Source organism: Lepisma saccharinum, chromosome 19 (assembly GCF_977018435.1).
Source record: "Lepisma saccharinum chromosome 19, izLepSacc3.1, whole genome shotgun sequence".
Classification (NCBI taxonomy): domain Eukaryota; kingdom Metazoa; phylum Arthropoda; class Insecta; order Zygentoma; family Lepismatidae; genus Lepisma; species Lepisma saccharinum.
In genome coordinates, this window is record NC_139247.1 from 4,060,482 (window position 1) to 4,076,476 (window position 15,995).

A 15,995-nucleotide genomic window follows, 5' to 3' on the forward strand; every position below is an offset into this window, starting at 1 on the left:
ATACTGGATCTGTAGACGACAAGCCACGGCATGGACGTCCGAAAACAGCCATGGATGAGGGTACTGCTGTAACGTTGTTGGCATCATTTGCAAGGTCCCCAACCCGTAGCACACGGAGACTGGCGCTGGAAAGCGGTCAGTAGGGGTTCAATTCAAAGGATTGTACGTGACCACCACTGGCATCTGTATAAGATACAGCTGCAGCAGCACCTTAGTGAGGACGATCCAGACAGGTGTTCGCAGTTTTGTGAGTGGGCTATAGCACAACTGCAACGTGACCCTGCCGTCGGTAGCAAGATTCTGTTCAGTGATGAGGCTAATTTTTATGTGTCGGGGGAGGTGAATAAGCAAAATCTGTGGTACTGGTCCATTTTTCATTGAGGGCAACTTAAATGCAGAGGGCTACTTGCTTCTGCTACGGGAGCAGATCTTACCATCTTACTGTCCGAGGATGGGAGCTATCCTGAATGGTTCCAGCAAGATGGTGCACCACCGCAATATGGGATGATAGTCCGTCAGTACCTGGATCAAAAATTCCCTCACCACTGGATTGGTCACCGAGGGATTGTGGAATGGCCTGCACGCTCACCTGACCTGACACCATTGGACTTTTACCTCTGGGGACACCGGAAAGCCATGCTGTATGCTACGAAAATCAGGGACCTGGCCCATTTGCGCACACGCATTGTGGATGCCTGTACTGCAATAACTCCTGAGCTTCTTCAGAATGTGGTAAGGTCATGGGAGAGACGATTACACGTGTGTGTTGCACAAGAGGGACGTCATATTGAGCATGTGTTATAACTTTGTGGTATTGTTAACTCTGCAACAATTAAAGTTAGGTGAAAACAAATGTCACAGTTGTTTTCCTGGTAAAATTCTAGCCCATTTTGATATGTCGCATGACCCCCTTCCCATTTAAATTTCTGAAGTTGAATTCAAGATGGCGGACATCAAGATGGCTGCCGACCATGCAGGTGAGGTCAATGTGGTTCCCCCTTGGCCAGGCAACGATTGGTCATTGCCATTTTCATGTTCCATGCCACAGTGGCGTTGTACTGGGGGTGTTAAGCGACTTATTGAGCCACCCTCTATATCATCAAAAGCATTATGGAATGTGTAGTAGGGACGATGTCAGTAGCAATCAATTAACACTTCAAGAAGATATAAAAAAACTGTAGTACATTTCTAAATGTTATGTTTTATAATAATTTAATTACACTCCCCACACATAATTTACCTTTGTTATTGTTAAACTTATGAAAATTGACTTGGTTTACAAAGCCACCCTTCCCCCCCCCCCCGCAGATCAATTTTAGCTTTGAGACCTGATAAGTGGAAATAGATTGGTACGTATGTTGAAGATAAGCGATTCTTGGCACAACCTTCGGACAAAATTTTGTCTACTGTCTTGCCTTCCAAAGGTAAAAATATCCAAATGTGAAGATAGGAAGCTGTGACATCCCCACCCCGTTCTAAATTTTCTTCAATTCAAATACTGCCTGGTAGCATATTTTTTCTCGTTTACACTTTTTCTGTTTATTCGATAGATGGTTTTACCTGGCAATAACACTCGTCAGTAACACAGTACACTAGAAATTATAGTATATTAAATACCAGAACATTCACGCTATTTTTAAAAGTTTTATTTGCCAAATGCATAAGAAATGAGAATTTATTTTCTGTGTGTGTTGATTCTCAAGATGTACCGTGGCTGAAGTCACCCATCGAGGTTCATGAATGGTTATGGACGCCAAACCAATCCTCTGAGACTTCCAAACGTTTGGACAGCACTCGGGGGTGCTCCTTGGAATTCGACCACAGCTGACCCAACCCACTTCCAGTTTTTTCCTCCACGGCTGAAAACCGGGCTAGCGATCTGGTGGCAACAGGGAAAATGTCATAAATTAACAATAAGAGCTGCAGAAAACAGGTGGACGTTGATACTGGATTTCTAATGTTTTATAGTGTAAGAGCCGCGGTGGTCTAATTTGTCCACCCCCGTGGTAAGTGGTGAGTGCAACGTGATGCCAGGAATCCCAGTTCGGACATGGATGTTTGCGATTGTCTGTCCTCAATGAACAAGTTCAGATTAATTGGGATGAGATTTGTGTTGGAAAGCTGCCGCTTAGGAGTTTCCTTTGAAAGAAAGAACTCGGTATGGCATGTGACTGGCACACGAGAGACCCAGGTTTGATTCCCATGGTGAGTGATCTAAGGTCGGAATTTTCCCGGCCTTGTCTCTGCATAATACGGATCTGCGGCTCACCCAGCCTAAAATACATTGGCACCTTGGGGGGGGGGATAAAGGTGGCTGGAGCATGGTACCGATCACGTCACCTCCAAAAGGGTCGAGATCGAGAATGTGTGGGACCCTACCTTCAAATCTCTAACTGTGCCTTCATGGCACGGTGCTACATGCACAAAGAACTTTACCTTTTTATAGTGTTTACAATGAAATTGAAATATATCTTGGCATAAATACTTGTATTTTGTGCTTGAAATGCATCATTGCATTAGTGATATAAGAGCTTTCGAAATGATTGATTTAATAGTTAATTGGTGTTAATGTACCCATCATGTAAAATCATAATATGGACACTTGGGCCGAACTGCGTATGATGTGGTTAGCATAGCATGCTAAAATGCCGGGTGCCATGTGTTTGAAACCAGGCTAGGGCATAGAGTTATTTGTGAGTGGCTGTTCAACAATTCCATCTAATCCCCATTCTTCATCATTGTCGCAATTATCTAAACATAGCAGAAAGTGAAGAATAATAACCAAATTAATCAGTCAATCAACGGACACTCGGTTCTAGGATCCAGATCCAGGTACCCTTTTCTGGTTTCCATGAACTTTATATTGTTGACCATCCATAGTATATATGTATTTATATGGAGACCTTCCCATTGGCATAGTGGTATAAAGTCATCGCCTTGTAATCAAGGAGTCCCGAGGTCGATACCCGGCGGAGGTACATTGTGGTTTGGACCCCACTTTAAACTGTAGGCTGGCTACCCTTTCTGTGCATAAAACGATTTAAAAAAAAACAAAAAAAATGTGTTATTTATAGGTATAAAGAATAATCCGTATCTACATTAATAATGGAAGAATATACAATAGTGTATTTTACATTAACAATAATAATGCCACAACCAGCCCCTTTACGGGAACACCACTGCTTTAGAAACATAATTCACCCTCACAGTAAGTTGACGCATATTCTCGCACCACATCCCAACCATGTTTTCGTGGGTTCGGAACACATTTCAACAATTTCATTCCACCATTTCCAGTCTACAATTTAAAAGCTACCCAGTTAGAAGTTCAAAAGACATGTTGCTTTCTGTTCATATTCTAAACCTGATGTGTGTTGGGTCTAAACTACCTGCCAAGTTCCAACCCTTTTTCAACATCGTCGTTAAGGGACCGCGAGCACCTCCAGTGAGCTTGTCAGCCGGCAGCAGTGTTGTCCTGTCAAGAAAAGTGAAAAAATGCGAATAAAAATGAATTAATTAATTTTCGGGACGTTGATGCAGAAAATGAAAATATTGATCAGTGGTTCTCTAGAAACACCCTTTCTGAGTGTTCAGTTAAAATTTGAAAATTTTCTGCTGTCTGGTTCTCGACTGGTTTGTGACCAAAGTTACCCCCATAAGCTTACATGGAAAATACTCAAACATTTCGCCAGAGTAGGAGATCACCTTAAGCACTGTGGGCCATCACCATGGCCTCAGCAATAAACGATGCATGCAAAATTCAGAAACTTTAGCCTCCTGCTTCTCAGTAACTATGAGGTCTAGAGAAGAAAAAAATTGCATGTATTCATACCTTGTTAGTATTAACAAATACACCAAGTTTCGTGAAAATCTGAAAAGGTGGGATGCATTTTGAAATTTTTCTGGGAGATTTGATGTGGAATCAGTCTACACTAGGGATGGCCAAACGGATCCGGATCCAAAAGTTACGGATCTGAAAATTCTGGATCCGGATCCGGGTCTGAATGTTTCGAATCTGGATCCGGATCTGAAAGTTCCAGATCTGGATCCGGGTCTGAAAATTTTGGATCTGGATCCGGATCCGAGAGTTCTGGATCAAGATCTGGATCCGAGAGTTCCGGATCCGAAAGTTTCGGATCTGGATCCGGATCCGAGAGTTTCGTATCTCAATCCCATTATAATATTACCACACCTTAAAAGGTATTATGATCTTCGATTACAAAGAAATTTTTCGTTAGTCCTACAAGAATTTTTTTCAAGTGTTGTTCCTAAAATACTTTGCTACGCATCGGCTAACACACTCGTGCACAAATGTCAGAGGTGATTTTGTAAATGCCTTTGAAACGAATATGTATTCATTCGAATGTATTGGAAATGCAAACACACATAAATGTGAGACATTCCATTCCAGGATGAAACCTTTGACACATATAACAAGATAGAAATGTTATACAAAAATTATACAATTGTTCTACAGTTACAGTTTTACAAATTAAAATAAAACATTATAATATATGCAGTGTTAAATAATTACAAAGTGTAAGACTAACAAGGGAGGTTATCTAAGTGTCCCCCTCCAATTTCCATGAAATTTGGCAGTATAGTGGGGCCCAAAGGAAGAATTACGTGTTTTTTTTTTTGTTTCAGCTAAAAAACGGTTTTAGGGGGCAAAACCCCCTCAAATGTCAAGATGAGGACAAATTGAAGTGAGGATCTGACCCCTGTTTCCCTCCGATTTCCATGAAACTTGGCAGGTGTATAGTGGGCCCCAATGGAAGAAATACGTGTTTGTTTGTTTCCGCTAAAATACGGTTTTAGGGGACAAAACCCCCTCAAATGTCAAGATGAGGACAAATTGAAGTGAGGATCTGACCCCTGTGTCCCCGTCCGATTTCCATGATACTTGGCAGGTGTGTGCATAAACGGGCCCAAATGAAGAAATACGTGTTTTTTTTGTTTCAGCTAAAAAACGGTTTTATGGGGCAAAACCCCCTCAAATGTCAAGATGAGGACAAATTGAAGTGAGGATCTGACCCCTGTGTCCCTCCGATTTCCATAAAACTTGGCAGGTGTATAGTGGGGCCCAATGGAAGAAATGCATGTTTTATTTTTCAGTTAAAAAAAATGGTTTTAAGGGGCAAAACCCCCTCAAATGTCAAGATGAGGACGAATTGAAGTGAGGATCTGACCCCTGTGTCCCCGTCCGATTTCCATGATACTTGGCAGGTGTGTGTATAAACGGGCCCAAATGAAGATACGTGTTTTTTTTTTGTTTCGGCTAAAAAATGGTTTTAGGGGTCAACCCGGCCCCCCCCCCCCCAAATGTCAATATGAGGACAAATTTAAGTGTGCATTTGACTTATGTGTCCCCCTCCGATTTCCATGAAACTTGGCAGGTGTATAGTGGGGCCCAAAGGAAGAAATACGTGTTTTTTTTTTTGTTTGAGCTAAAAAACAGTTTTACAGGGCGAAACCCACTCAATTGTCAAGATGAGGACAAATTGAAGTAGGGATCTGACCCCTGTGTCCCCCTCCGATTTCCATAAAACGTGGCAGGTGTATAGAGGGGCCCAAAGGAAGAATTACGTGTTTTTTTTGTTTCGGCTAAAAAACTGTTTTAGGGAGCAAAACCCGCCTCAAATGTCATGAAGAGAAATTCACGTGGGGAACATCTGACCCCTGTGTCCCCTTCCGATTTCCATGAAATTTGGCACGTGTATAAAGAGGCCCTATGCCCCCTGTTTCTTCCTATGCCATATTTATGTGGTTTCGGGGTCAGATCCCCACGTCAATTTCTCCTCATCTATACACATACCAAGTTTCGGAAATCGGAGTGGGAGACTTAGACCTCCCTTGTAAGTGTATTAATTAATTACAAATCGCGTACGCACGCACACACACTATATATATATGTGTGTATGTATATTATATATACGTATATATATGTATATTAGCAGGTAACAATAGGCCTATGTTATAAGCACATTCTTACTTTCCAAAGAAGAGCATGTGGGATGGCAAAACGGATCCGGATACAAAAATTCCGGATCCGGATCCAAAAGTACTGGATCCAGATCCGAACGTACTGGATCCGGATCCAAAAGTACCGGATCCGGATCTGAAAATTTCGGATCCGCCAGGATCCGGATCTGGCCATCCCTAGTCTACACCTACTTAGAAATCCTTTATTACATGTAGCACAATGGAAAGGTTTTTCTCCTTCAGGGATACCATCAACGTGAAAAGTTTGTGTATGATTGTTTAGATAACGTTTAGTTGGAAACTTCTTACCACATGCATCACATTCAAAAGGCTTTTCAATAATGTTGTATGCATGCTTGCAGATCATTAAGTGTTCTTGAAGATAATTTTTATGATTGTATGTTCTATTACATGAGTCACATGTAAATGGATTTTCTTTAGTGTGAATACTTTCATGTGTCTTAAGGTAACATTTATTACGAAATATCTTTCCGCATTCTTTACAGACAACATTTCTCACCTGTGTGACTTTTGATGTGAATTTCTAGTGTCCACTTTTTATTAAATGACTTTCCACACATTCATTTGTACAAATCGGTTTTTCAAGGTGTATTTTCATATGCTGTTCCAACACATTCTTCCTTGAAAATGTTCTTCCACAAAAATTGCAATTGCATGTGTGTATGTTCATATGAGTACACAAATAATCTTTCTTTAAAAAACTTGATCCACAAATATCACAGAAATATCTTTCCCATGAATCAGAATGTATTTCCAAATGGAAAGAAAGCAATCTCTTATGGCAAAAACATTTCCCACAAACATTACAAGAAACAGAAAGTTTTCGGTGCACCATTTTACGGTGTCTCTCTAAGTTTCTGGAAGTCTTGAAAGCAGCGGTACATATATCACAAGCATAATTTCTTGTACGAGAATGCACATCTTTTTTATGGTTGTTGAGCCTATACCTTTCTAAGAATGTTTTGTTACACTCAATGCATTTATATGATCCTTCCTTTTTCAAATGAACTTTAATCATGTGTAGTTTTCTGTCATGAGATTGGATGAACGATTTATCACAGAGTGAACAGGAATAAGGCCTTTCTTTTGTGTGGTATCGCATGTGTATCATCAGATTTGGTTTTTTTCTGAATACCTTTTGGCACACACCACAGTGAAATGGCTTGTCACTTGAGTGTGTTTCAATATGACGCTTTAATGTACCTTTCTCCACACACATTTTTTCACAAATGTTACATGTCAATGGGTTTTGGGTAAAGCATGGTGCATGATATTTCAAAGTCCCCAGATTTACAAATGATTTTAGGCACACTTTGCAACTGTATTTCTTCACGCCAGTGTGCCTCCATTGGTGACTATCACACGAACTCTTTGTCCTGAATGACCTTCCACACACAGAGCACGAATATGGTTTGATATTCAAATGAGTTAACACATGAGATTCCAGAGAAAGTCTGTATCTGAATTTATTGTTGCATATGGTACACGAGAATGGTTTCTCTGTGTGAATCATCATGTGAGTTCTACATGAACATTTTGAGGTGAAAGTTTTATCACATATCCTGCATCTGAATGGGCCACTTCTATCTTTGGTTGCTGCACGATAGAGTGAGTAGGATTCTGCTTTCAACTTCTCATCTTCGTTTGAACAAGATATGTAACTTGACACAAGAGTTTTCAAAGCTTCTCTGTCAGTGATGCCATTTCCATATCTGAAATCTTCATTTTGATTCTTGAAGTTCCTAAAATATGAAAAGAACACAAAAATGACCAAATACATCCAATGCAAATCAAACATGGATGAGAATTTTCTCGAGTACATATGAGGCGTTGCGGATACAAATGGTCAACACAACAAATGCTGGTTTCGAGAAAAATGCATTGAAGTAATTTTGCACTCGGGCGAACTCAACAAAAAAGGTATTTTAGCTATTTTTGCTCTGGGATGTCTAAATTGTGTTAAGAAATATTATCTATAACAAACATTCGAAAGTGAGCAAAAAAAATAAATGTCAGGAAAAAAAATTAGGGAAAACCAGACTTGTAATGAAAAGAACTATATTGCACTATATTGCACAAAAATACTAATGAAAGGAAATGTATTGCACAATACACTAATAACAAAATCAGAACTCACAACTTTTTTTCTCATTGAATTTAAAACATTATTATAACTTTATTTTAAACTGAACAATATGTAATTTAGTTATCGTAATCCACTTGGTCGTCTTCTATTTCCTCAGCGTCACCCTTGTTTGTGGAGCTTTTTCCAGGTTGATTTTCCAGAATGGTTGTGAAGTATGTTGATCATGGCAATGGAACGTACAGCAGTAGATCACTAATACCCTTCCACGTCGTCTCGTTTTTCCCTCGCTTTCTGGAGTATCCCGCAACTTGATTATCCATAATTCACGTAATGAGATAGTGATAATATTCCACCAACGTATGCAATAGAAGTGATGGGCAAACTAAACTAAACTAAAATAAACGGATTGAATCCAAGCCACGTGCCAAGCGGTGGAGTGGAGGGGGGGCAGGGTCCAAGTAGCAGGGAGCTAGGGTGTTGAGTTCACCCTTCGTATCTGGAGCTCTACCGCTCTTAGAAGATAGGATAGCTTCTGTCAGCCTTAATTTAGAAGGACGTCTTCAACAGAAAAGCTTATATACCATATTCACTAATGCCTGACAAACCAAGTTATGGAAAACTTTTTCGCCCAACGTTGAGTTCGGCCTTTGTATCCTCAACACCTCATATTTTATTTCCATCAACCATGCAATTGTTATAAGCATTGTCCAAATGCACTTTGGAGTATTTCACTTATTTCAAAAAAGTAAAACACATTGCTTTTCTGCCTCATTGGTATAATATCACAATCATAGAAGTACAACATAAAATAGGGAAAAGCAGAATTTCATCTTGTGTTTACATTCTATTAGCAAGAGCATTTTCATAACACTCCACCACTCCCTTCTTGCTTCCCCCTCGATAAAGATTGCACATGCACAGATATTAACCACAACATCTGAACAAATTCAGAATACACAACAAGACATAGGCACATTTTGTACATTATATAGTACTCAATATATGAGGTGCATTAAAAAAAAGTTATAATAAATTAATAGGAATAATTATTAATTAATAATAATTTCATGGAATAACTAGCTTTAGATGCAATTTGTACACAAAAGTGACTATGTTTAGTGCAATATTATTCTTTGAATTTATCCAAAGAAAAACTTCATCATATTTTGAAGCACTGCATCACCATATGCTTTTCAATGTTCCCCATGGTGAAGTTCTTCCAGTTGTCCATGAATGGGCACTTGTACAGCCATGGACACTTCTGGGTTGTAACAATCCCATTAACTTTCAATGTGATAGTTACAACCCAGAAGCATCCATGGAGAACCTTCTCTCTACGCTTCAGGAAGTTATTGATGCAATCTTCATAAATGCAACTGTGCCTCATTCTCAAAGCAGGTTTGGTTCTCTCCGAGGCATAGTGGTAATGTCGCCACCTTGTAACTAAAAAGAGGTCGTAGGTTCGATATCCATGGGAGGCACATAGTGGTTCCCAGATCCCACTTAAACTTTAGTTCAAGTCCCGATTAATCTATCTGTGCATAAAGTGTGTTAAAAAAAACTCAAACTGCAGGCACGTTTGTACTGGTGTTCTCTCCTTGATGAACAGCCTCTACACTAGGGCAGTTGTAGTTTCCGATGCAAACTCGTATCTTTCACCTAACTGTTGTGCCACCGGGGGAAAAGGAGACATGACTGGTCACTTGCAGGGTTGCTTTTCCTACTAGTCACAGCAGGCACTGGAAACAGTCAATCAGACAGAGGTATTCTTGGAATCTTCACGCACTCTTACACTGTTGGAGGCCAGGAATATGTTGGCCCTGTTTTAATAACTGAATGATTTTTTAGCTAGGATTCAGTGCGTAAAAACAGCCTGCATCTTGTTTGGAATAATCTATCTATAGTCCCTTTAATTGCCTGGAAAGTACAGGATTTAACGCCTTATCCAGTCAGTTTGCTCCACATTTTCCCAATTTCGTGATACAGGCTGGTGGAAATTTGCACAAACGTTGACACACCTTCATGTTGCATTGCTGCTTTTGCCACTTGGATTCGTTCAAGGTCTCAAAGTTTAAGGGTCTCAAACCTTTGTGGTAGAAATTAAGAGTCGTTCTCAACAAAAGTTATTTTTAAAGTTAAGCGAATAGTTTAAAATGATTTTTTCAAGTTAAAAAGGGCTTTTAGGCATTTACACTAAATTTATGGTTAATTTAGGCATTTTTAGGTCCTATAGAATTTCAGTAGAGGGGTGCTGCGTTCATGAAACGCAAAAATCTCTAAGTACCATATGTCTATGACAGCAAAAAAAGTAGGTATGGACCTAGAAATCCATTCCCTACTGATTGCACACTCCCACCAGTTGAGAAGTGCGGGCTGTGATTCGATTTCTTAATGCTATCAAAATTCTCCGAGAATTGTGTGAAGTGTATGGTCAGGGTGTAAGAACTGAAGGAAAAGTACAGCAATAGTGTAATGCATTCTAACATGAGAAAGTTCAATCAAAATCTATCTACACAAAAAAACATGGGAACTATTTTCTGGGACCAACAAGATGCACTTTCGGAGGATGTCACGGAACTTGGAAAAACAATCTCATCATAAGCATATTGTGAAACAATATCAAAACTAAGACATGCCATACAAAACTGACAATGTGAAATGTGACACTTGAGAACTGTTCTAATCTATGATAATGCTAGACCACAATTTGTTGCCCTCAGGCTGCAGACGATTCGGTGGTTTGGATGAGAAAATTTTGATCACCCTGTGTATAGTCTGGATCTTCCACCTAGTAACTGTCACGTCTTCCTACACCTAAAAAAAGGTGCCTTTGCATCTCAACGATTTGAAAAAAGGAAAAAACAACAACAAGGTGTTGAAAAAGACTGTATTGGATTGGCTGATATCCCAGGAGGTCACGAAAGTGCTTGGAAAATAATGGTACCTATGTTGAAAAATGAAGTGGATATGTACGTGGGCGTACCCAAAAGAAACCAAACTAATTTGGTGGTGGGCAGAGCTTTTGTAGTACCATATTTTGGCGCTAGGAGCGCATAGAGCGAACCTTCCTGAGTCCGTAAGCCGAGTGCCGTCGCTGAAGCAGGTCAGGACATGTTTCAGCAGAGTTCAGAGTGACAGCTGTTTTGTGTGATCGTCGTTTTTGCAATGGCTGATTTTCGGGAACAGCGTGCAGTGGTGAAATTCTGCTTTTTGTTCGGAAAGAGTGGAACAGAAACTCTTGAAATGTTAAAAACGGCGTACAAGGATGATGCTATGGGGAAAACTCAAGTGTTTGAGTGGTTTTCCCGTTTCAAAAATGGTGAAATGTCAATTGATGACAAACCTTGTTCTGGTCATCCTTCCACGGCCCGAACACATGACAATGTTGAAAAAATTCATGAAATCATCAACGAAGATCGATGATGGACCATTCAGAGTTTGTTCCACAGGGTCAGACAGTTAACCAGGCTTTCTACTTGGAAGTAGAAACAACAGTGTGCGGCAGAAGCGGCCCGATTTGTGGCAGTCGGGTGACTGGTTTTTCCATCATGACAATGTCCCGGCTCACACAGCCCTGTCTGTACGACAATTCTTGACCAAAAATGGTATGACCCCTGTTCCTCACCCCCATACTCACCCGACCTTGCCCTGTGCGATTTTTTTTTGTTTCCTAGTATGAAAGGAGGCATGAAAGGAAAGCATTTTGCTGATGTTGCTGAGGTGAAGAAAAAAGCGAGGGAGGCACTGTCACGCATCACAAAAGATGACTTTAAAAAATGTTTTGAAAAATGGAATCAAAGACTGGACAAGTGTCTTAATGCAAGTAGAGAGTACTTTGAAGGGAATTGAAGGTTTGTACTTAAATTGTTAATAAATAAGTTCACACAAAAATTAGTTCGGTTTCTTTTGGATACACCCACATATGTGTTTGTAGCCATTAATACAATATTTTTACAATTCTTTTTGAGTTTCATATATTTAATTGACCCTTAATTTTTATATGTGCCTTGTCTTTTAAAAAGGTAAATTTTGGTAATGAGTTTTGAAGTCTAGGCTCAATAGAAATTTTGATCGACAAGATTCATAAGAATCATCCAGATGGAAGTTGTACACTATTTCTTAACCTTTAAAAGGAAATAGAGCTTCATATACTTGCTAGTAGAGAAATGGCATGAAAAGGTTGTCACACGCACAGGGCTGCATTTCTCCATGTGCTAATTTCTGCACAAGTAGTCAGTCCCCAGCCTTACCTACTTTAGCATTCATCATTTTATCTTTAATCCAGGAGATTAGGGAAGTGTTTGTGGACCAATCAGTGTATCTTAAGATCTCTTCTCAGCAGGGGTAATTAAGGATGGCCCACAAGTGAGCATTATCCAATACTTTCTGAACTACAGCTCACCGCTCACGAGAAGATCCCCAAATGAGGGGTGAGGATGTGCGGAGGGACAGGGGAAAACCGGTCTATTTGCAGATTTTAGGGGTAGCAGGAAGTTTTCTGATGCGGTCATTGTCGTTGTGGAAGTGCTTGTGCGTGGGTGTTTAATTGTGATTTTTGGGGGGATTTTGATTGGTTTTCGTGGTGTTTTAAGAGTTATGACAGGTGTAAGGAGGAAAGGTGCTACTGTGCATAGTGAAGCACGTGAGATTATCAGCAAAGTTATTGAATTCCGAGACTGTGAATCTGAAGAAAAGAAATCTGTCAATTACGCAGAGCACCAAGCGTGCATCTGCAGCAACAGGTTTGCCGGAGCCAACAATCAAGAGGATTCGGAAAGAATCGCTTGAACGGAACGATCGGCCACCGATGAGAAAACTTGTTTCCCCCAGAAAGATTAGGAAAACACCACTTCACTCTAATGTGACTCAATGATTTTGACATGTCATCATGAATTCAATTCGTTTTGAATTATGAATTTGTTTATTTCTCATTGGTTGCTGTTTTTTTTATTTTCAGTGTACAGAATATTTTTGTATTGCTTATCCTGTACATTATTTAGCCGTGTTGTGTCGGAAACGTTCGAATAAAAGAAATTATAAACAATGTCGATATGAAACAATCAGCCCAAAAATTTTCATGCTAGAACTAGATCAATAAAGTAATGTTTACCATTGTTGACATTTGTAGCTCTGCACATTGTAAGTGCAAATAAATGTTCCCTAATTTTTTATTTTTTTTTGTTATTTTCTTCGAACGCCAGTGCTGTAACAGCCAATTCCATCGTTAATAATATCTTAAACATTGTAGTTAGTACAATTGTCAGGTTCTTTATTTTAAAAAAATAAAAATAATAAAAAATCGGTGTACTCTGTCAAGAAATTAACCCCAGATTGACGATGATCATACCTTGACCGCTAATGTGGATACCCCCTGACCGTGCGTGGACAGTGATTTGAGTGTAGATGTGAATCAAGCCTTACAGCTTACAGCGAGACCAAAGTGCTTGTTTCTGACCCAGGGTGCACTCGCCCAACATTAATAGTGGAGTCGCCTGCCCCTACGTCACTTGACTTCCGGCAGGGATCTTCTCCTGAGCGGTGAGCTGTACAAGGTGTAGAGATTTCCGGTAAATAATTATGCTTATTATAAATAAAATTACCGAAAATCCTACAAGTCACATCTCTCTGTGTTCTTGGCGTAAAATGCTTACGTAATACATTAAAACTTGCGTAGTTCTAAAAATTCACTATAGGTGGCAGCACCTGTACAGCTATTCTCGGCCGTTTCTTGTATCACACCAGTAGTGGCGATGACGTAACAGCAGTAGGTCACTCGCTCTCGCTTCAATTGAGAGAGAGTAATTTCTTATAGCTACTGAACATGCAATAAGTACTTTATCAGATAGGGACGAGAAAAATGAATTGAGGCATAAAATACACGATCTTATTGAGGAAAGAGTTTAGAAAGAAAAAGGTAGGGGAAGAGGGAAAGTAGTAGGGAAATTCAACACCGAAAATTAGGAGAAAAACTTAAAAGGGTGAGAGAGTGGGTTGACAAAAACAATTTATTCCTTATAAGATCCGATAAGAAAAATAAATTGGTATTAATGGAGAAAAGAACATACAGGGAGAAGTTGGAAGAATGTTTTACCAATAGTGACTTTGGAGTAATTGAACAAAATCCCATTAGTAAAATAAGAAATAAAGTTAGGAAAGGGATTGAAACAAGTCTGACTCTCTCAAGATCCGATAAGAAGAAACTTATCGAATAATGTAAAAAAAGTGAAATTCCTATCACTTTTGACATCCCAAAAATGCATAAGGAAGGGACCCCGATGAGGCCAATTATACCCATGTACACACACCCGGGGTATATACCGGCAAAAACTTTAGTATCGAGATTAAGGGAGATTGGGGGGAATACTGAATACAGTGTGGAGAACTCTTGGGAAATGAGGATAGCATTAGATGAAATAAATATAAATGAGGGGGGATGAAATTTGTAGCTTTGATGTCATTAACTTATATTCCAGTGTTCCCCGAGATAAAGCTGTGGACTGTCTTCAACATTGGGTTATGGATAAGAGGATTGATGTTGTTACGGCTTGGGAGTTTGTAAGATGGTTCCAACTTGTTTCGGGATACAATAGTTTTAGTTTTAACAGGAAAATATACAGACAGAAAGAAGGATTAGCTATGGGTAACCCTGTGTCAGGAATAGTTTCCAGCATATTCTTACCTTTCATAAGAGGGAAGCATTGGTTGAAGTTAATAATGATATTAAATACTTTTGTAGGTATGTTGATGACATTTTGATAATCGAGAAAAAATAAATTTTAGATTGTATTTTTGAAATTCTGGGGGAACAGGATAGTAGAATAAAATTCACAAGTGAGAAGGAGAAAAATGGCGTCATTAATTTTTTGGATTTAAGGATCGAACGAGTTAAAGATGGAGTTTTAACAGGCATTTATCACAAAGTATTGGCAGGGGATAGATATATACATGAAGATTCTGAACATGCAAACAAAATTAAGAATAATGTTTTTATGAATTTTTACATATGGGCTGGTAGACTTTGTAACTGTAGGGAAGAAAGGGAGAAAGAAGAAAATTGGATAATGAAAGTGGGTTTGAAAAATGGTCATAAAACCGAGGAAATGAGGAGAATAAAGAAGGGGGCCAACAAAGTTTTGAATAAAGACGGAGATAGAAATGACGTAGGCGAAATCAAAGAAAAAAGGGGATGAAGAATACAAATATGTGGAGATTCCGTATGTAAAAGGGATGTTGGAAAAGTTTGATAGAATCCTAAAAGACTTTAGATTAAAAGGAGAAATGAGAGCACCACGAAATATCGAGAAGTATTTTACAGAATACAAAAAGGACAGAAAGGGATGTAACGAGGACAGGGATGAGAAGGGCGTATATAGGATAATTTGTTCATGCAATAAAGAATAGATAGGACAAACTGGAAGGAGCATGGGAATAGCTAACCTAACCTGGGATGAGCATGACAAGGACATAAAAAGAACTGGTACCGAAAACAGGGCTATCCGAGCATGTTATAGAAAAGAAACATAATATTAGAAAAAAAGAAGTGGCAAAGAGAGTTTTTAAACAACGCGATAGAAACGTTCATGAGGCAGCATGTATTTGTATAGATAGGGGGAAGAAATTAAATACGGACGACAGCAACTTGGATGAAAAATGGATCAAAATGTTTAAACAATGGGGTAAAAACGATGACGAGCCTGTGAAATTCCATGTCACGCCGGAAGTGACTCACGCTGCATCGGAAACGATAAAGTTCTCATTGGAAGGAATGTAACACACATACGTAACAGCAGTTAATCAGCCATGTAGGTAGAATGGGAACACAGCTCCTTTAGAAGTATACGTCAAGTTTTTATGGCATTTTTAACAGTTATGTAATTTTACGTCTCTTAATCCAAAACCTTTTTTA

General features: G+C 39.3%; 1 protein-coding gene across 5 annotated transcripts in view; it reads right to left on the reverse strand.

Moving 5' to 3' along the window:
* Nucleotides 1–15,995, reverse strand: part of LOC146002789 (uncharacterized) — a 53,656-nt gene that overhangs the window by 19,114 nt on the left and 18,547 nt on the right. Inside the window, exons 4-5 of one of the 5 annotated variants that reach the window (XM_083140727.1) lie at nucleotides 6,503–7,745; nucleotides 1,475–1,879 (exon numbers count right to left, since the gene is read on the reverse strand). The exons of 3 other annotated variants lie outside the window; for them this stretch is intronic. In XM_083140727.1, the coding sequence (XP_082996853.1) occupies nucleotides 6,527–7,745 (1,219 nt within the window). In that variant the 3' untranslated portion in view covers nucleotides 1,475–1,879; nucleotides 6,503–6,526. Of the gene's footprint in view, nucleotides 1–1,474; nucleotides 1,880–6,107; nucleotides 7,746–15,995 lie in introns of those variants that run through there. One more of the 5 variants, XM_083140726.1, reaches the window with a different exon arrangement.